The sequence below is a fragment of the Malania oleifera genome, chromosome 8 (assembly GCF_029873635.1).
Source record: "Malania oleifera isolate guangnan ecotype guangnan chromosome 8, ASM2987363v1, whole genome shotgun sequence".
Lineage (NCBI taxonomy): Eukaryota > Viridiplantae > Streptophyta > Magnoliopsida > Santalales > Ximeniaceae > Malania > Malania oleifera.
The window spans coordinates 19030285-19042860 of NC_080424.1; the positions used below are offsets into that span (position 1 = coordinate 19030285).

Here is a 12576-nt window from a genome sequence, read left to right on the forward strand (position 1 = left end):
GCGGGGGGGTAAGACTCTTCAATTTGATCTTTAGATTGAAGATCAAATCATCTATAATATATATAAATTATATTAATATATTATTTTATATATATATATATATATGTATATATATAAGTATGTATCTGGGGGGGAGGGGGGAAAGACTCCCGAAGGCTTCTGATCCTTCAGACTCCTAATTGTTAATCATGATTTTAATGGTTAATTGAGTTGATTCTTTAACAAGGTTTGAAATTCATTGATTGTAGATTAGGGTTTTAATGGTTGATCTAGTCAATCCTTAAAGAAGAGATTGGGAAATCTCCTGATTGGCGATGAAAGTTTAAATGGTTGATTAAATCAACTCTTTAATAAGGAATAAAAAATCATTAATTATCGATCAGGATTTTAATGATAGATTAATTCAACCTTTAAATGGGAGACTGTGAAATCTCCAGATTGGCAATTAAAATTTTAGTGGTTAATTAAGCCAACTATTTAATAGAAGATTAAAAAATCATTAATTTTAAAGAGGGTGTTAATGATTGATCAAGTCAATCCTTAAATAGGAGATTAGAAAAATCTTCTGATTGGCAACCAAAGTTTTAATGGTTGAATGAGCTAACTTTTTAATGGAGAATTTGAAAATTCTCTTAATTGTCAATTAGTGTTTTAATGGCTTATTGGAATCAACCCTATAGTTGGAAATTTTAAAATCCCTTAATTGATATTAGAGTTTAAATGATTGATTGAATATCTTTGATTAGGCAATCAATATTTATGAGAAAGATTTGGCTTTTGAAAAAAAAAAAAAGAAGTTCCCTTTTAAGGAGAGATGCATAACAAAAAACAAAAAACAAAAAACAAAAAATTCATCATTGGCTATAGAGAGAGAAACAATTTGAATGATCTTTAAAAAAAAAAGGGATAATTTTAAGAAAAGGAATTCTATATTTGCTCTCAAAGTCTCAATCTCGTGGTGCAAGCACCGACTCCCATTCACCCAAACGGGCTTAAAGGAGAGTGCTTGTCCCTACTTAGGGTTGAGAGGGAAGAGGTCAGCGTATGATGAGAACTCCCCTATCATCCCATCATTAGTTAGGTTAAAATGCTCAAAAAGACAAACATGGAGATGATCTAAATGAAATAACCCAGAGTAAGCCAATTGAATCCATCAATCATAAATTATACAAACACACAAGTCATGCTTAAGTCATGCAAAGAAAGCATCCTCAATGTGTAATTTGATCAAATTCGAACTTTAACGAGGCCTTAAACCCCACATGAGTGAGAGATATTCCCAAATCAAGCAATAGTTATGAAATCTCAATGCTACCCAAGCCATCAAAATAAGAGGGAGAGACACAATTGCTGCTTAGGCCATGAAGGAGGGAGAGGCACATACAACTTAAGGAAAAAAAAATTGTTGTGATTCTTAACTGCAGAGTCAATGAGAAAGTGGGGCAATTGCCACTTGAGTGCAAAGATAAAGAGGCGCACACAGTTGTGTTGCTTCCAATGCAAGGCTAGGGCTTGGGGCCCAAAATTATTAGGTGGCATAATATTATTGGCAGAGGTGCATGCCTAGTTGTACACCTTTCATATTCATTTTACTTTATAGTTATTTTTTACTATAGATACCCTTTAACCTTTTTTGACCAAATTGTTGCACACATTATTTTAATTTCAACAAACGTAATTTTTTTAAAAAAATAAAAATAAAAACCCATATGCACGTTTTTGAATTCTTTGGCACCCTTAGTAAGGCCATTGTGAAAAAATTATTTTTTTTTCTTTTCCATTTTTCAGCTTTTAATTTTAGCTTATTTTCTTAGTTTTTTAAAATTTTGTATTTAAAAAAGTAAAAAAAAAAGGATTTGTTTAGATATGTAAAATAATTATTTAAGACCAGTTTAGTTGTGAAAAATATTTTTATGTTTCATTTTTCTGTTTTACAAAACTTTTAGCTTATTTTCTTAGTTTTTTAAAATTTGTATTTAAAAAAGTAAAAAAATTGAAAAGTTTGTTTAGGTATGCAAAATAATTATCTAAGGTTGTGAAAAATGTTTATTCTATTCTATTTTTTAGTTTTTTAAAGAAATATAAAAATTATATAATGACGTTTTTTAAACTTTTCTATATAAATTTAAAAAATTAAAAAGTAAAATGGTATATTTATAATTATTTAAAAATTAAAAGTAAAATTATTTTCACAAATGAATAGTATCGAGACTATTTATTACTCTTTGTTTATTTCTTATAAATATTATAAAAAAGAGAAATTAACTTTTTTTAATTGTTTTTTTAAAAAATAAAAACTAAAATAAAAAAAATAAAAACTATTTTTTGTAACCAAAGCGGCCCTAAGCATTTTTACTTTTGGCTGCCACTTGCCGCTCAACAGGAAAGGTGAAACCGCATCGGAGATCACCCGCCCCAAACGCGTTCTTAAGAACTTTAACCCGCGGAAGCGATGCCCTCTCCGTGGAACTACTCAAAGCTACGGCTTGCCTATCTTCGAAGCTTGCTGGTCCCCGTGCGGCGAACTGCGTTCCCGGTCCCCCACCCTACCTGCACCGCTGACTTGACTTCTTCCTCCTCTTCTTATGCCTCCCTCACTGGCTTCCATCGTTAGGGTTTTATCATCAAACCCCATCTCAGAGAACTCACACTGAGTCAAAAACTGCATCTTAGAATTGCTCTAATTTGTGCCGGGGGTTTTTGGCAAATTACTCCGTCTCTCGTCAATGTGCTGCGCTTCATTCTAATCCAAGGTTCCGCGGGCACATTCTGATTCAATCTAACGCAAATCAATGGCGTCTGATTTGTACTATGAGGACTGAATCTTGGCTCTGCTATTTCAATCAGTAGTATTCGTACGGTTCGGACTAGTGATGGCGGCTCCGAGGAACGTCGTGATCGAAGCTGGGAGGCTGAGGGACGAGGAGAATGCGGAAAGCGAGGATTCGCCGACGAGCAAGAAGCCGGTGGGGGCAAAATTGGAAGGGAAATTTCCCATGACGCGGTGGGAGCTAGCGGTGTCTGTGGGCGTCTTCTTGGTATTCTCCACGGGTCTGTTCTGTATCTATCGAGCAATGCCTGCTGCAGAGTATGGTCGGATCAAGTTGCCGCGTACCGTCGCTGATCTCCGAGTGCTCAAGTAGGTTTCTTTTTATTTGTAATTGTGCACTTTGAACGTCATCTTTAGGTGAATTGACCCGATATAGCATCTTTTTCTTGGTTCGTTTTATTTACCCCTTTTAAATGATTGTTGTGTTCTTGTTTGTTTTTTTTTTTTTTTTCAATTGGCAAAGAAAGTTCATTAAAGGGCATCAAGGGGATGCCACCCAATTACAGACAACAAAGCTTGTTGTGTTCTTGCTTTATGTGGTTTCTGTTTGTTTCGCGAGTAAATATAGGGAATAAATGGTATCTTGACCTCTGAATTTCTCTGAATTTGTTACTAGTCATAGATACGAAGGAAAGTAAAGATTTGCTTGGATGTGTATGGTATAAATTTTTGTTTTTGCTTTTGTTTCCTTTTAATAAACAAGAACGAGGGAAGGTTTTGAGATATAAATGCAAGTAGAAGATTATACATAGAAAGATTGTCATATGCAGTATGAGTTTGATGTGCACGTATAACCTTTTTTTTTAGATCATTGGTCTTGCATGAATTTGGAAGATTTAATTTAAATAGATTCTTTAGCATGCTCGTGCTGATGAGTTTTGTCTCCTTGCTTCATACACTATGTTCTTGTGACTGTTGAGTTGAATTCAAGTTTTTTGATTTAATCCTTTGCCTTATAATCTCGAAAAACTTCATAGATCTTACTCTGTTCTTGGATTTTCACTGTATCAAATTATAACTAAAATTTTTGCTGTGCATTTAGCTTCAACTTATGTTGCTGTTTTTTCAAAGTACAAGAGTGATTAGTAGATCCCAGTATCCCATTCATCCCAGCAACTTTTGTTTATCTATAGACTGTCATATTCAGAAAAGGTTTCAGTGGTGAGTAATTTTAGGGAGAGACAGCCCTGTGTGGGTACACCACTCTGAGCAGATGGTAGGAAGCTGATGAAAGAAAGGCATTAGTTGTGTTTCACAGGACAAGGTTGAATATCTTCTTTTTATTTTTAAACTGGGTATGGACAATTTATGAATGTGAGTGTTAGTGGAGTCAGCAAATTGTTATTGCTGTTCAAGGACATGTATTATGATTTTTTTTTTTAATTTTATTTTGTGACAGGCATAATATCCTCTATGTGAGAGGAACATCACTTTATTTGAGTGATCATGGTTTATTATTGTCCATTCATGCTAAATATTGTGTCTTGATGTGATGTGATTAGCTTCTGGATGGCAGTGCAAGAGGAATCAGGAAATTGTTATTGTTGTTGGATTGCCAAGTACATGTGCTTTTCAAAGGCATGAAATTATCTGCTCATTAGTTGTCGATTCTTTGTGTCATATTTTGCTTTTTCAAGGCATATAACAGATGGGGTCTGCTGAAGAATGGGGAATTAAAGGTGGGAAGAAAGAATTTAGAGATTGAGCCCTCAGTAAAAAATTAAGAGGGCTTATGTCTGAACTGCTGAATTTATTTTGTGAGGGCAGAGAAACTCAGAGGAATTTTCGTTAATTATTTGAAAGTATTAATTATGGTCGAAGTGGGTTGAAGGATTGTTTTATAAAAGCTGATTGTTTTCGCTGTTTCATTTCTGTCTTTGAGGGTTGCCCTTTTTGTTTTTGCTCTTTTCATTCTCTCTGAATGAAAAATGATGCTGTACATCTACATAACTAGAAGAGGATCCTTGAGGGAAGAAGATAACGAAGATATCATAAGTTGGTTGGTCTATTGGTCCTTGTTTTTTTTTTTTTTTTTGCGCAAGTTTCTGGATCCCTTCAATGTATATTGTTATCCAATCAGTCCAAGGGATCATTTCGTTATGTTTTGATTGCATCTTGAATTTGTGGTTTTAACTACAGAATAGTTGCTTGCACAACTCAATAGTTGGATATGCAGCAACATTGTGGTGCACCGGTGCAAAGCTTACAAATTTGATCTCCAGTGGTCAGATTGTCATCGCCAATAACAGCATGAGATACCCAGCAGGAAAAGAAAAGCATATTGTGAAATAATTTTGGATAATTCGTTCATAATAGGAATTATGCTCTCGCCTCTTTTGAAGCTTCCATTTCCTATTCGTTGTTGCTTGGTGATGGCTATCTCTAACCATGAGAGAAGATTGTATTTGGCAAACTGTTCAGACTGAAGGAATCCTTTGATCCCTGACTAGAAAAAGTGGCAAAGCATGGGTTCGTGTTTCTGTTAGAGAGAAATATAGTACCTGATCACTGGGTTATTTTTTTGTTAAAGGCAGCGAAATGGATTGGAGATGGCTTTTCCTTGGTGTTTGGGCAAATAAGGAGTTTCACTTGTAAAACTAAAGTTGGAAGATTTGATTATTGGACGACAATTAAGTTGACAAAGGTGGTTAGGTATTTGGATCTAGGCTTGGATGGAATTGCAAGAGATTTTCTGTTTTTAATCCAGGAGAGTATCATGGTGGTGGATGGAGCAACTTCACAGAAGAACTTTGATCAATAGTGGAATAATTGACAAAGAAGATTTTCATGTGGTGAAGGGCACTGATTACGAATTGCAGCAAGGAGATCAGTTGTATAAGTAGTGATGTCCGAATGTGTCTATTTTTGTTTGAAGTGTGGTGAAGCAATGAAGAATGTGCTGGCAGGAGCGGTGAGAATCTATGGGTGTTAGCAGAGGAAAACATTTGGTGCAGTGCAGAGGTGGCTGCCAGTAAGGATTTCATATAAGGTAAGTCAAGGATTGGAGATATGTTGGTCTGTGCCTGGGTCCTTTACAGTTGCATTATATTTGAGCCCTTTTCTAGTAAGATGGCCATGTTTCTGATTTGTCTGATTTACTTAGGGATTTATCATTGCCTCTCCATCTCTGATAGAAGGTTTAGACTTTGGAGGGGCTCCTGTCTTTGACGATGATTGAATGTTGAAGAGCTGTAGTGAAAGGATAGGATCTTCTACCCTTTTGGAGGAGATAAATGGAGCTACTTATAAGCTCAACAATACCCTTTTGGAAGAGATAAATGGAACTTCTTATAAGCTCAACAATTGCTGGATAAGATGGGCCTGTGACTGTCTGATCGTAGAGGCAGCGATGCTTGTCTGGATGGGGATAAAAGAAAGATGAAGGGTGAGTGGGAGTAGCAAATTTGTAGTGTTCGGTGACTTATGACAGGAAGGTTTTGAACAAGGGCTTTCTCATCTAGTTTTTAAACTAGTTTCTTCTGTTTTTTTTTTTTTTTTTTTTTTATATTTTCCTAAGAATTTCTTGTTCTCTTTTAGTTTGTACTTGTAATCTCTTCTCCTTTCTATATACAATTTGTTTTATTATAAAAAAAAAATAACAAATTTTGGCTCATCCAGGTCTCTTGTTATAAAAAAAAATATTTTGCATTGCTGTAATGAAAGCTAAATCAGATGGCCATATGTTTGTTACCATTTCTGGCTGTCTAGATCTCTAAGGTCAGAGTTATGCATGTTAATCTAAATCTTTTTACTTGTCCACTATATCCTAAGAAAAATTTATCAACTTGTGTATGAACTTCATATTTTAGGCTTCAATTTTTCATGCTTAACTGTCTTATCTGCATCATGCTGATCTGAACTCTGTTGTTTTTCAATTCTCTTCAGAGATCATCTGGCCTCGTATGCAAACGATTACCCAGCACAGTTCATTCTGGGTTACTGCTCAACTTACATCTTCATGCAGACATTTATGATTCCTGGCACTATTTTCATGTCGTTGCTAGCTGGTGCTCTTTTTGGTGTCATCAGAGGTCTTTTTTTAGTTGTTTTCAATGCCACAGCTGGAGCTTCATCCTGCTATTTTTTGTCTAAGTTGGTTGGCAGGCCTTTTGTCAGCTGGATGTGGCCTGACAAGCTGAGGTTTTTCCAGGCAGAGGTAAATTTTTTTGCTCTTTTTCTTTGAAATTAGTAATGTTCTTAAATTTATTATTTGTTCTACTCTCTTTGTACTTCTACCAACATCAAATGTTGTGGATTCAGATAGCGAAGCGAAGAGAAAAGCTGCTGAATTACATGCTGTTTTTAAGGATAACTCCAACCTTACCCAACCTTTTTATCAATCTGGCATCACCTATTGTGGATATACCATTTCATGTCTTCTTTATGGCTACAGTGATTGGTCTCATTCCAGCCTCCTATATAACTGTCAGAGTAAGTCCTTCGATTTCATCGCATGCTTGTCAAATACATTAGCTTGTTTTATTTGATTTTTCTTTAATTTACTTATTCAAGTGGAACTTTTCTTTACTGGTTTTTTTTTTTTCATGAACTATACAAAATTTAAATCAGAATCCTGTCCACGTTCCTTTCTCAGTCCTATACGGCATTGAATCAATAAGTAATTATCTCAGCTATCATGGGGTTAGAGTTTCACATGGTTGAGGTTCTAAATGTGTGATTATTAAAGTAACCAGGAGCTAGGTGACTTGCAGAGCTGCCACTGCTGTGTTGGTGGCATATTTAACTGCTGAAATTTCCAAGGCCTTCAGAATACCAAAGAAAGAAAGGTCAAATAATGGTGCAAAACTTGATCCAATGATAAAGGAGCTACACCCAAACCTAGCTTATAGGTTCAAATCATTGAAATACCATCTCCAATAGAAGACACAGACACTGTACATTAAGACTGCCAATGTGGTGTAAGGGCCTCGCTCACTCAGGTATTCTGTGTCTTTGGAAAATATGGGCGTAATAATTGAGAATCTTTACTTGTTTCTAAATTTATTGCTGCAAATTTAATTATGTTGTTGGACATCCAGCTGTGGGCAAACCTTGACTAAATGGTTAGGGCTGTTATCCTGACCTAAGTGCCATTACCATAACCTAGAGATTTCAGTCAAGATCACGGAAACATCTCTCAAAAATGCAGAGGTAGATCTGTGTACATCATCTCCTCCCCAGTCCCTTGATTTATTGTAGGAACCTTGTGTGCTAGGTAATAGTTTCTTGAAATCTATCAATTCTATATAACAATGAAATTTTACTGTTTAGGAAAGTTAATCAATAGGGAGCTTGATGCTTATGCACACGTAACTTTATTTTAACTTGTGAACTGATAGAATTTTGTAAATAATGGGGTAACATCTTCTATCTCTGTCCATGTTGGTCAAATAGACCAGTCTGGGATCTAAAGGAGGTGATTAGACCATCAAGTTTCAAACTGTGAGATTATTCTTAACAGAACTGGCATGAAAATATCTCGGGAGTTACTTTCGCAAGTGAGTATGTCCAAGATGTGAGGACTACAGAGTTTCATGGGTAGTAGCTCCCCCTGACTGGAGATGTCTGATGTTCTTAGGGTGTGTTAGCATGCAAGTTAAGATTCCACAGAACTGGACTGGGCTGAATATGATAATTATCGCATCCTGTGTTTTTTGGTAGCCATATGTAAAGGACGGGATAAATGCAATCGTTTAAGGAGTGCAAGTCAAGCTTACCTACAAGCTACTTTGACTTGTTTTGTAACTCTACTCAACTCGATTCTGCTTGAGTTTGAGTTACCCGAGCAGTTTAAGGACTCGAGCTCGAGTTTTTTAATACTGCTTGTGAGCCTAGTCAAACTTTTTACTTTTATTATTTTTATAATATAAGTCGTATAATAAATATTTTATAGATAAATTTAATATTATGTATATACACACGTTATACATAATTTAGACATGTATTTAATATTTATTTATATTGAATTAAGCTTAATCAAGTCAAACTCAAGTTTTAAGAACTTGTAGTCGAGTTTGAGATCAGCAATATTAAGATCAATCGAGTTTTGAGCTCAACATTTTTAAGTTGAATCAAGTTTGAGTATCCCATGGTTTCGACTCAACTCGACACGACACGACAATGGCTAATCACAAAGTCCAGCACCCAACCCTATAGGGGGACCAGCAGCACCCCCAGCACCTCATTTCTAAAGAAATTTCAGAAGCATAGGCTGGCGCTGGACCATCTTGTTGGCTTCCTCAGGTCTGCTGTCTGGGAGTTCTACCTAGAGAAGATTACTGCAAGAATGGCTGGATCATTCAACCATGAGTTTTGTGCGTCTAACAAGAGGGCCACCCATGTCTTTGTTTTTTGTTTTCTTGGGTTTTATTTGTTGAATTAAGATTAAGAGTCATATGATGAAATTATGGGAAAGTGTAATTAAACATAAAATAAGATTAGAAACGAATATTTCAGAAAATCAATTTTGTTTTATGCTCCGGAGATCAACACTAGGAGCTATTTATCTTTTAAGAAGTTTAATGGAAAAGTTTAGGAGAAAGAAGGACTTGCATATGATTTTTATCGATCTAAAGAAAGCTTATGATAGAGTACCTAGGGAACTGCTTTGGTGGGTAGTAGAAAAGAAGGGAGTTTGTAGTAGATATACAGAGGACATTAAGGATATGCATGATAGAGTAGTGACTAGCATCAAGACCGTAGGAGGTGAGTGTAGAGAGTTCCCAATCTCAATAGGTGTTCATCAAGGTTCTACTTTGAGTCCTTATCTTTTTACTTTAGCAATTGATAAAATTACTAGGAATATCCAAGATGAGATCCCTTGGTGTATGTTGTTTGCAGATGATATTGTGTTGATTGATGATAGTAGGAGCGGAGTGGAATGTGAGCTAGAACTTTGGAGAGTCGCATTAGAGTCTAAAGGTTTTAGGATAAGTAAGAATAAGACTAAATATATGAAATGTAATTTATGTAATTTAAGGAGCAGCAAGAGAGAGAAGATTAAACTGGATAATCAAGAAATTAATAGCACTAATAGATTTAGATATCTTGGATCTATTATGTATGGTGAAGGGGAAATTGAAAATGATGTAGTACATAGAATTAAGACAAGTTGGGTAAAATGGAGGAGTGCATTAGGTGTGTTTTGTGACCATAGAATACCCTTAAAATTAAAAGGAAAGTTTCATAAGATGGCTATAAGACCAGCTATGCTTTATGGTTGATGTTGGGCAACTAAGAAACAACATATACAAAGACTGGAAGTTGCTGAGATGCGTATGCTAAGGTGGATGAGTGGTTTAACATTAAAAGATAAAGAAATGAACATATACGCAAAAATTTAGGCATAGCACGGTTGAAAACAAGATGGGGAGCAATTTAGATGGTTTGGGCATTTAAAATGCAGGCCTAGTAGGGCATTTGTGAGGAGGAGTGAATTAGTTATATTTTTGGCATGAAAAGGAGTAGGGGTAGGCCTAAATTATTTGGAATGAGTTAGGCTTCTGATAATTGCGAGAATAAGCTGGCTCAATTTCGGCACGCAATTGGGTTGACACAAGAAAAAACCAGGGTCTCCAATCTCTTCTCCTCTCAAAGTTTGGAATGAGAGATACTGGGGTGCAGCTGTTCGAGAGTTATCAAGCTGATCCACTAGAATGTTCTTGTGAGGAAGGATTTAATTGCCTTTATTTAATAGAGGAAAATGCTCTGGATTGGGTGAATTTAAGGAAAAAGATTCATGTAGCTGACCTCATCTAGTGGAACATAAGGCTTGCTGTTGTTGTATGTGTTGAATACTGAACCTGTGGGGAGCCTAGCCCTTGCTGGCCAGTGAGGGATGACAAGCCAGCCTTATACCATGCACATGGGTTAAAGCCCTCCCTCTTAGCGTGACCCGTCTGACACTCGTGTGTTGCACCAAACATGGTCTAAGAGTGCTTAGCCAGGATTAGCCCATGAACGCGTTATGCACCCTTAGTGACTTCAAATTTAAGAAGGTTCTTGGTGATTTTCTGTTTTAAAGCACTTTGCATCAGTCCTAATCCTACTTGGATTATGATGGGGAACAATGTAATCAAAACGAGTCATAGCTGACTGAAAGATTTTTTGTTTTAATAAGTGGTTTTTTTTTTTATTAACATATAATGTAGAATTTCATATTTGATTATTGTGCTGTGTATAGTATTAGTTCTGAGATTTTTAAGTGTGTGCTATGGAAAGCTTTTCTGGTTACTTGTACAAGAACTTCGACTCTCGGATCAAGCAATACATATTGTTTGAGCTGAGAAATTCCTTCCTTTCCTAGCAAAGTCTAGGCTTCTTTGCATCACTCTTAAAAGTTTCTTTTTTATTTGTTTGCTCATTACACTGTTGTAGATCTTAAAAGTATGAACATATTTTATTTGATGAGATTTTTTGACATTCATTTTATTTCTATGTGATGCCTGGGATTTTGACATTTTATTTTCCTGGGTGAGGAGCATATTAAATTGCATAAATGTACAGGTTATTAAGACACCTTTTTATATGTTAATGATTTCCGTGCATGGTATCGACAAACTGTAGGGATATTATGCTGAAATTAAAATTCCAGAAATATGCTGCATAGTGCGGTGATTGTTGATAGTCAATTAAATTTTTGTTGCATTGGGATATAGTTGATTAAATTTTTGTTGCATTGGAATATTCAAAAACAGCTGTATACAAATTTTTCATGTTTCTGCTCTAGGTAGATTCAAACTTGATGCAGATTCTGCCGTCTCATCTTAGAAGCGTGCTCCCCTGTTCCCTGAACCACATTCAACATTTCAATAGTGTGTTTTACGGTTTGCTAGAGAGAGAGAGGGAGAGGGGGAGATTCTTGTAAGATTTGTAAAAAGAAGTTGGATTTTATGAGGACTATAGGAAGTTGCATGCCACTTAAATAGGAAGTTTATCCTTAATGATGCACTAATTGCCTAACTGGTGCTTTTTCCATAATCAGGCTGGCCTTGCTCTTGGGGAACTGAAGTCTGTCAAGGATCTGTATGATTTTAAAACGTTGTCTGTGCTTTTCCTTATCGGCTCTGTCTCCATACTTCCTACCCTCCTGAAGAGGAAACGAACCTATGAATGAAAGATTTCTTGCTGAGGCCCCTCCCCTTCCTCCTCGAATTGGAGACCGCTCGAGATAACAGTTCGACTGACTACTTCCGTAATGTAGGACAAGTACAGGGCCCTGGTTGCAGATCATGTTTTTGCCTGTCAGCAATCGCCATCATTGTTTGTTATACAACAGTGAATTCCTCTTTGCCACTACAAAAATATGAGGAAAAAAGAAAAGAAGAATCCTATTATACTTTGATTTATTTAGGCAGTGAGGGCTAGGAATTTTTTTCTATAAAATGTCCCCTTATGTTTTCTTTAGGAATGAATGATAAAAAGAAAAGGTTGTTGTGGTAGCTGTATTAAATTTTCTTGTCATTGAATCTCTTGTTCCATTATCAATTATGCTTGCAGCAATGAGCTGAGGAAAGCACATTTGATTGTGAACGCCTCTTATTATGTTCCTCTTTTTTTTGCTGGGGTTGCTTTTGATCATTTAGGTTCTGTTTGAATCAATAGTTTTACTTGGAGAATTTTTTAAAAAAAAAAAAATTAGTAGGAAATTTATTTTTCTTCATTAAACACTTAATATGACTAAAAGTTAAGAAAAACTAAATATTAGTGATATATAAAATTAAAATTTTATTCATAAATTTGATTTT

General features: G+C 35.7%; 1 protein-coding gene across 1 annotated transcript; it reads left to right on the forward strand.

Annotated features, from left to right (window-relative positions):
- The first annotated feature begins 2381 nt into the window (after positions 1-2381).
- On the forward strand, positions 2382-12361 carry LOC131162925 (uncharacterized membrane protein At4g09580). Its single transcript, XM_058119547.1, has 4 exons — positions 2382-3139; positions 6716-6986; positions 7091-7261; positions 11814-12361. Exons 1-4 carry the CDS (start codon positions 2874-2876, stop codon positions 11943-11945), a joined length of 840 nt encoding a protein of 279 aa, XP_057975530.1. The 5' UTR covers positions 2382-2873; the 3' UTR covers positions 11946-12361.
- The last annotated feature ends 215 nt before the right edge of the window (positions 12362-12576 follow it).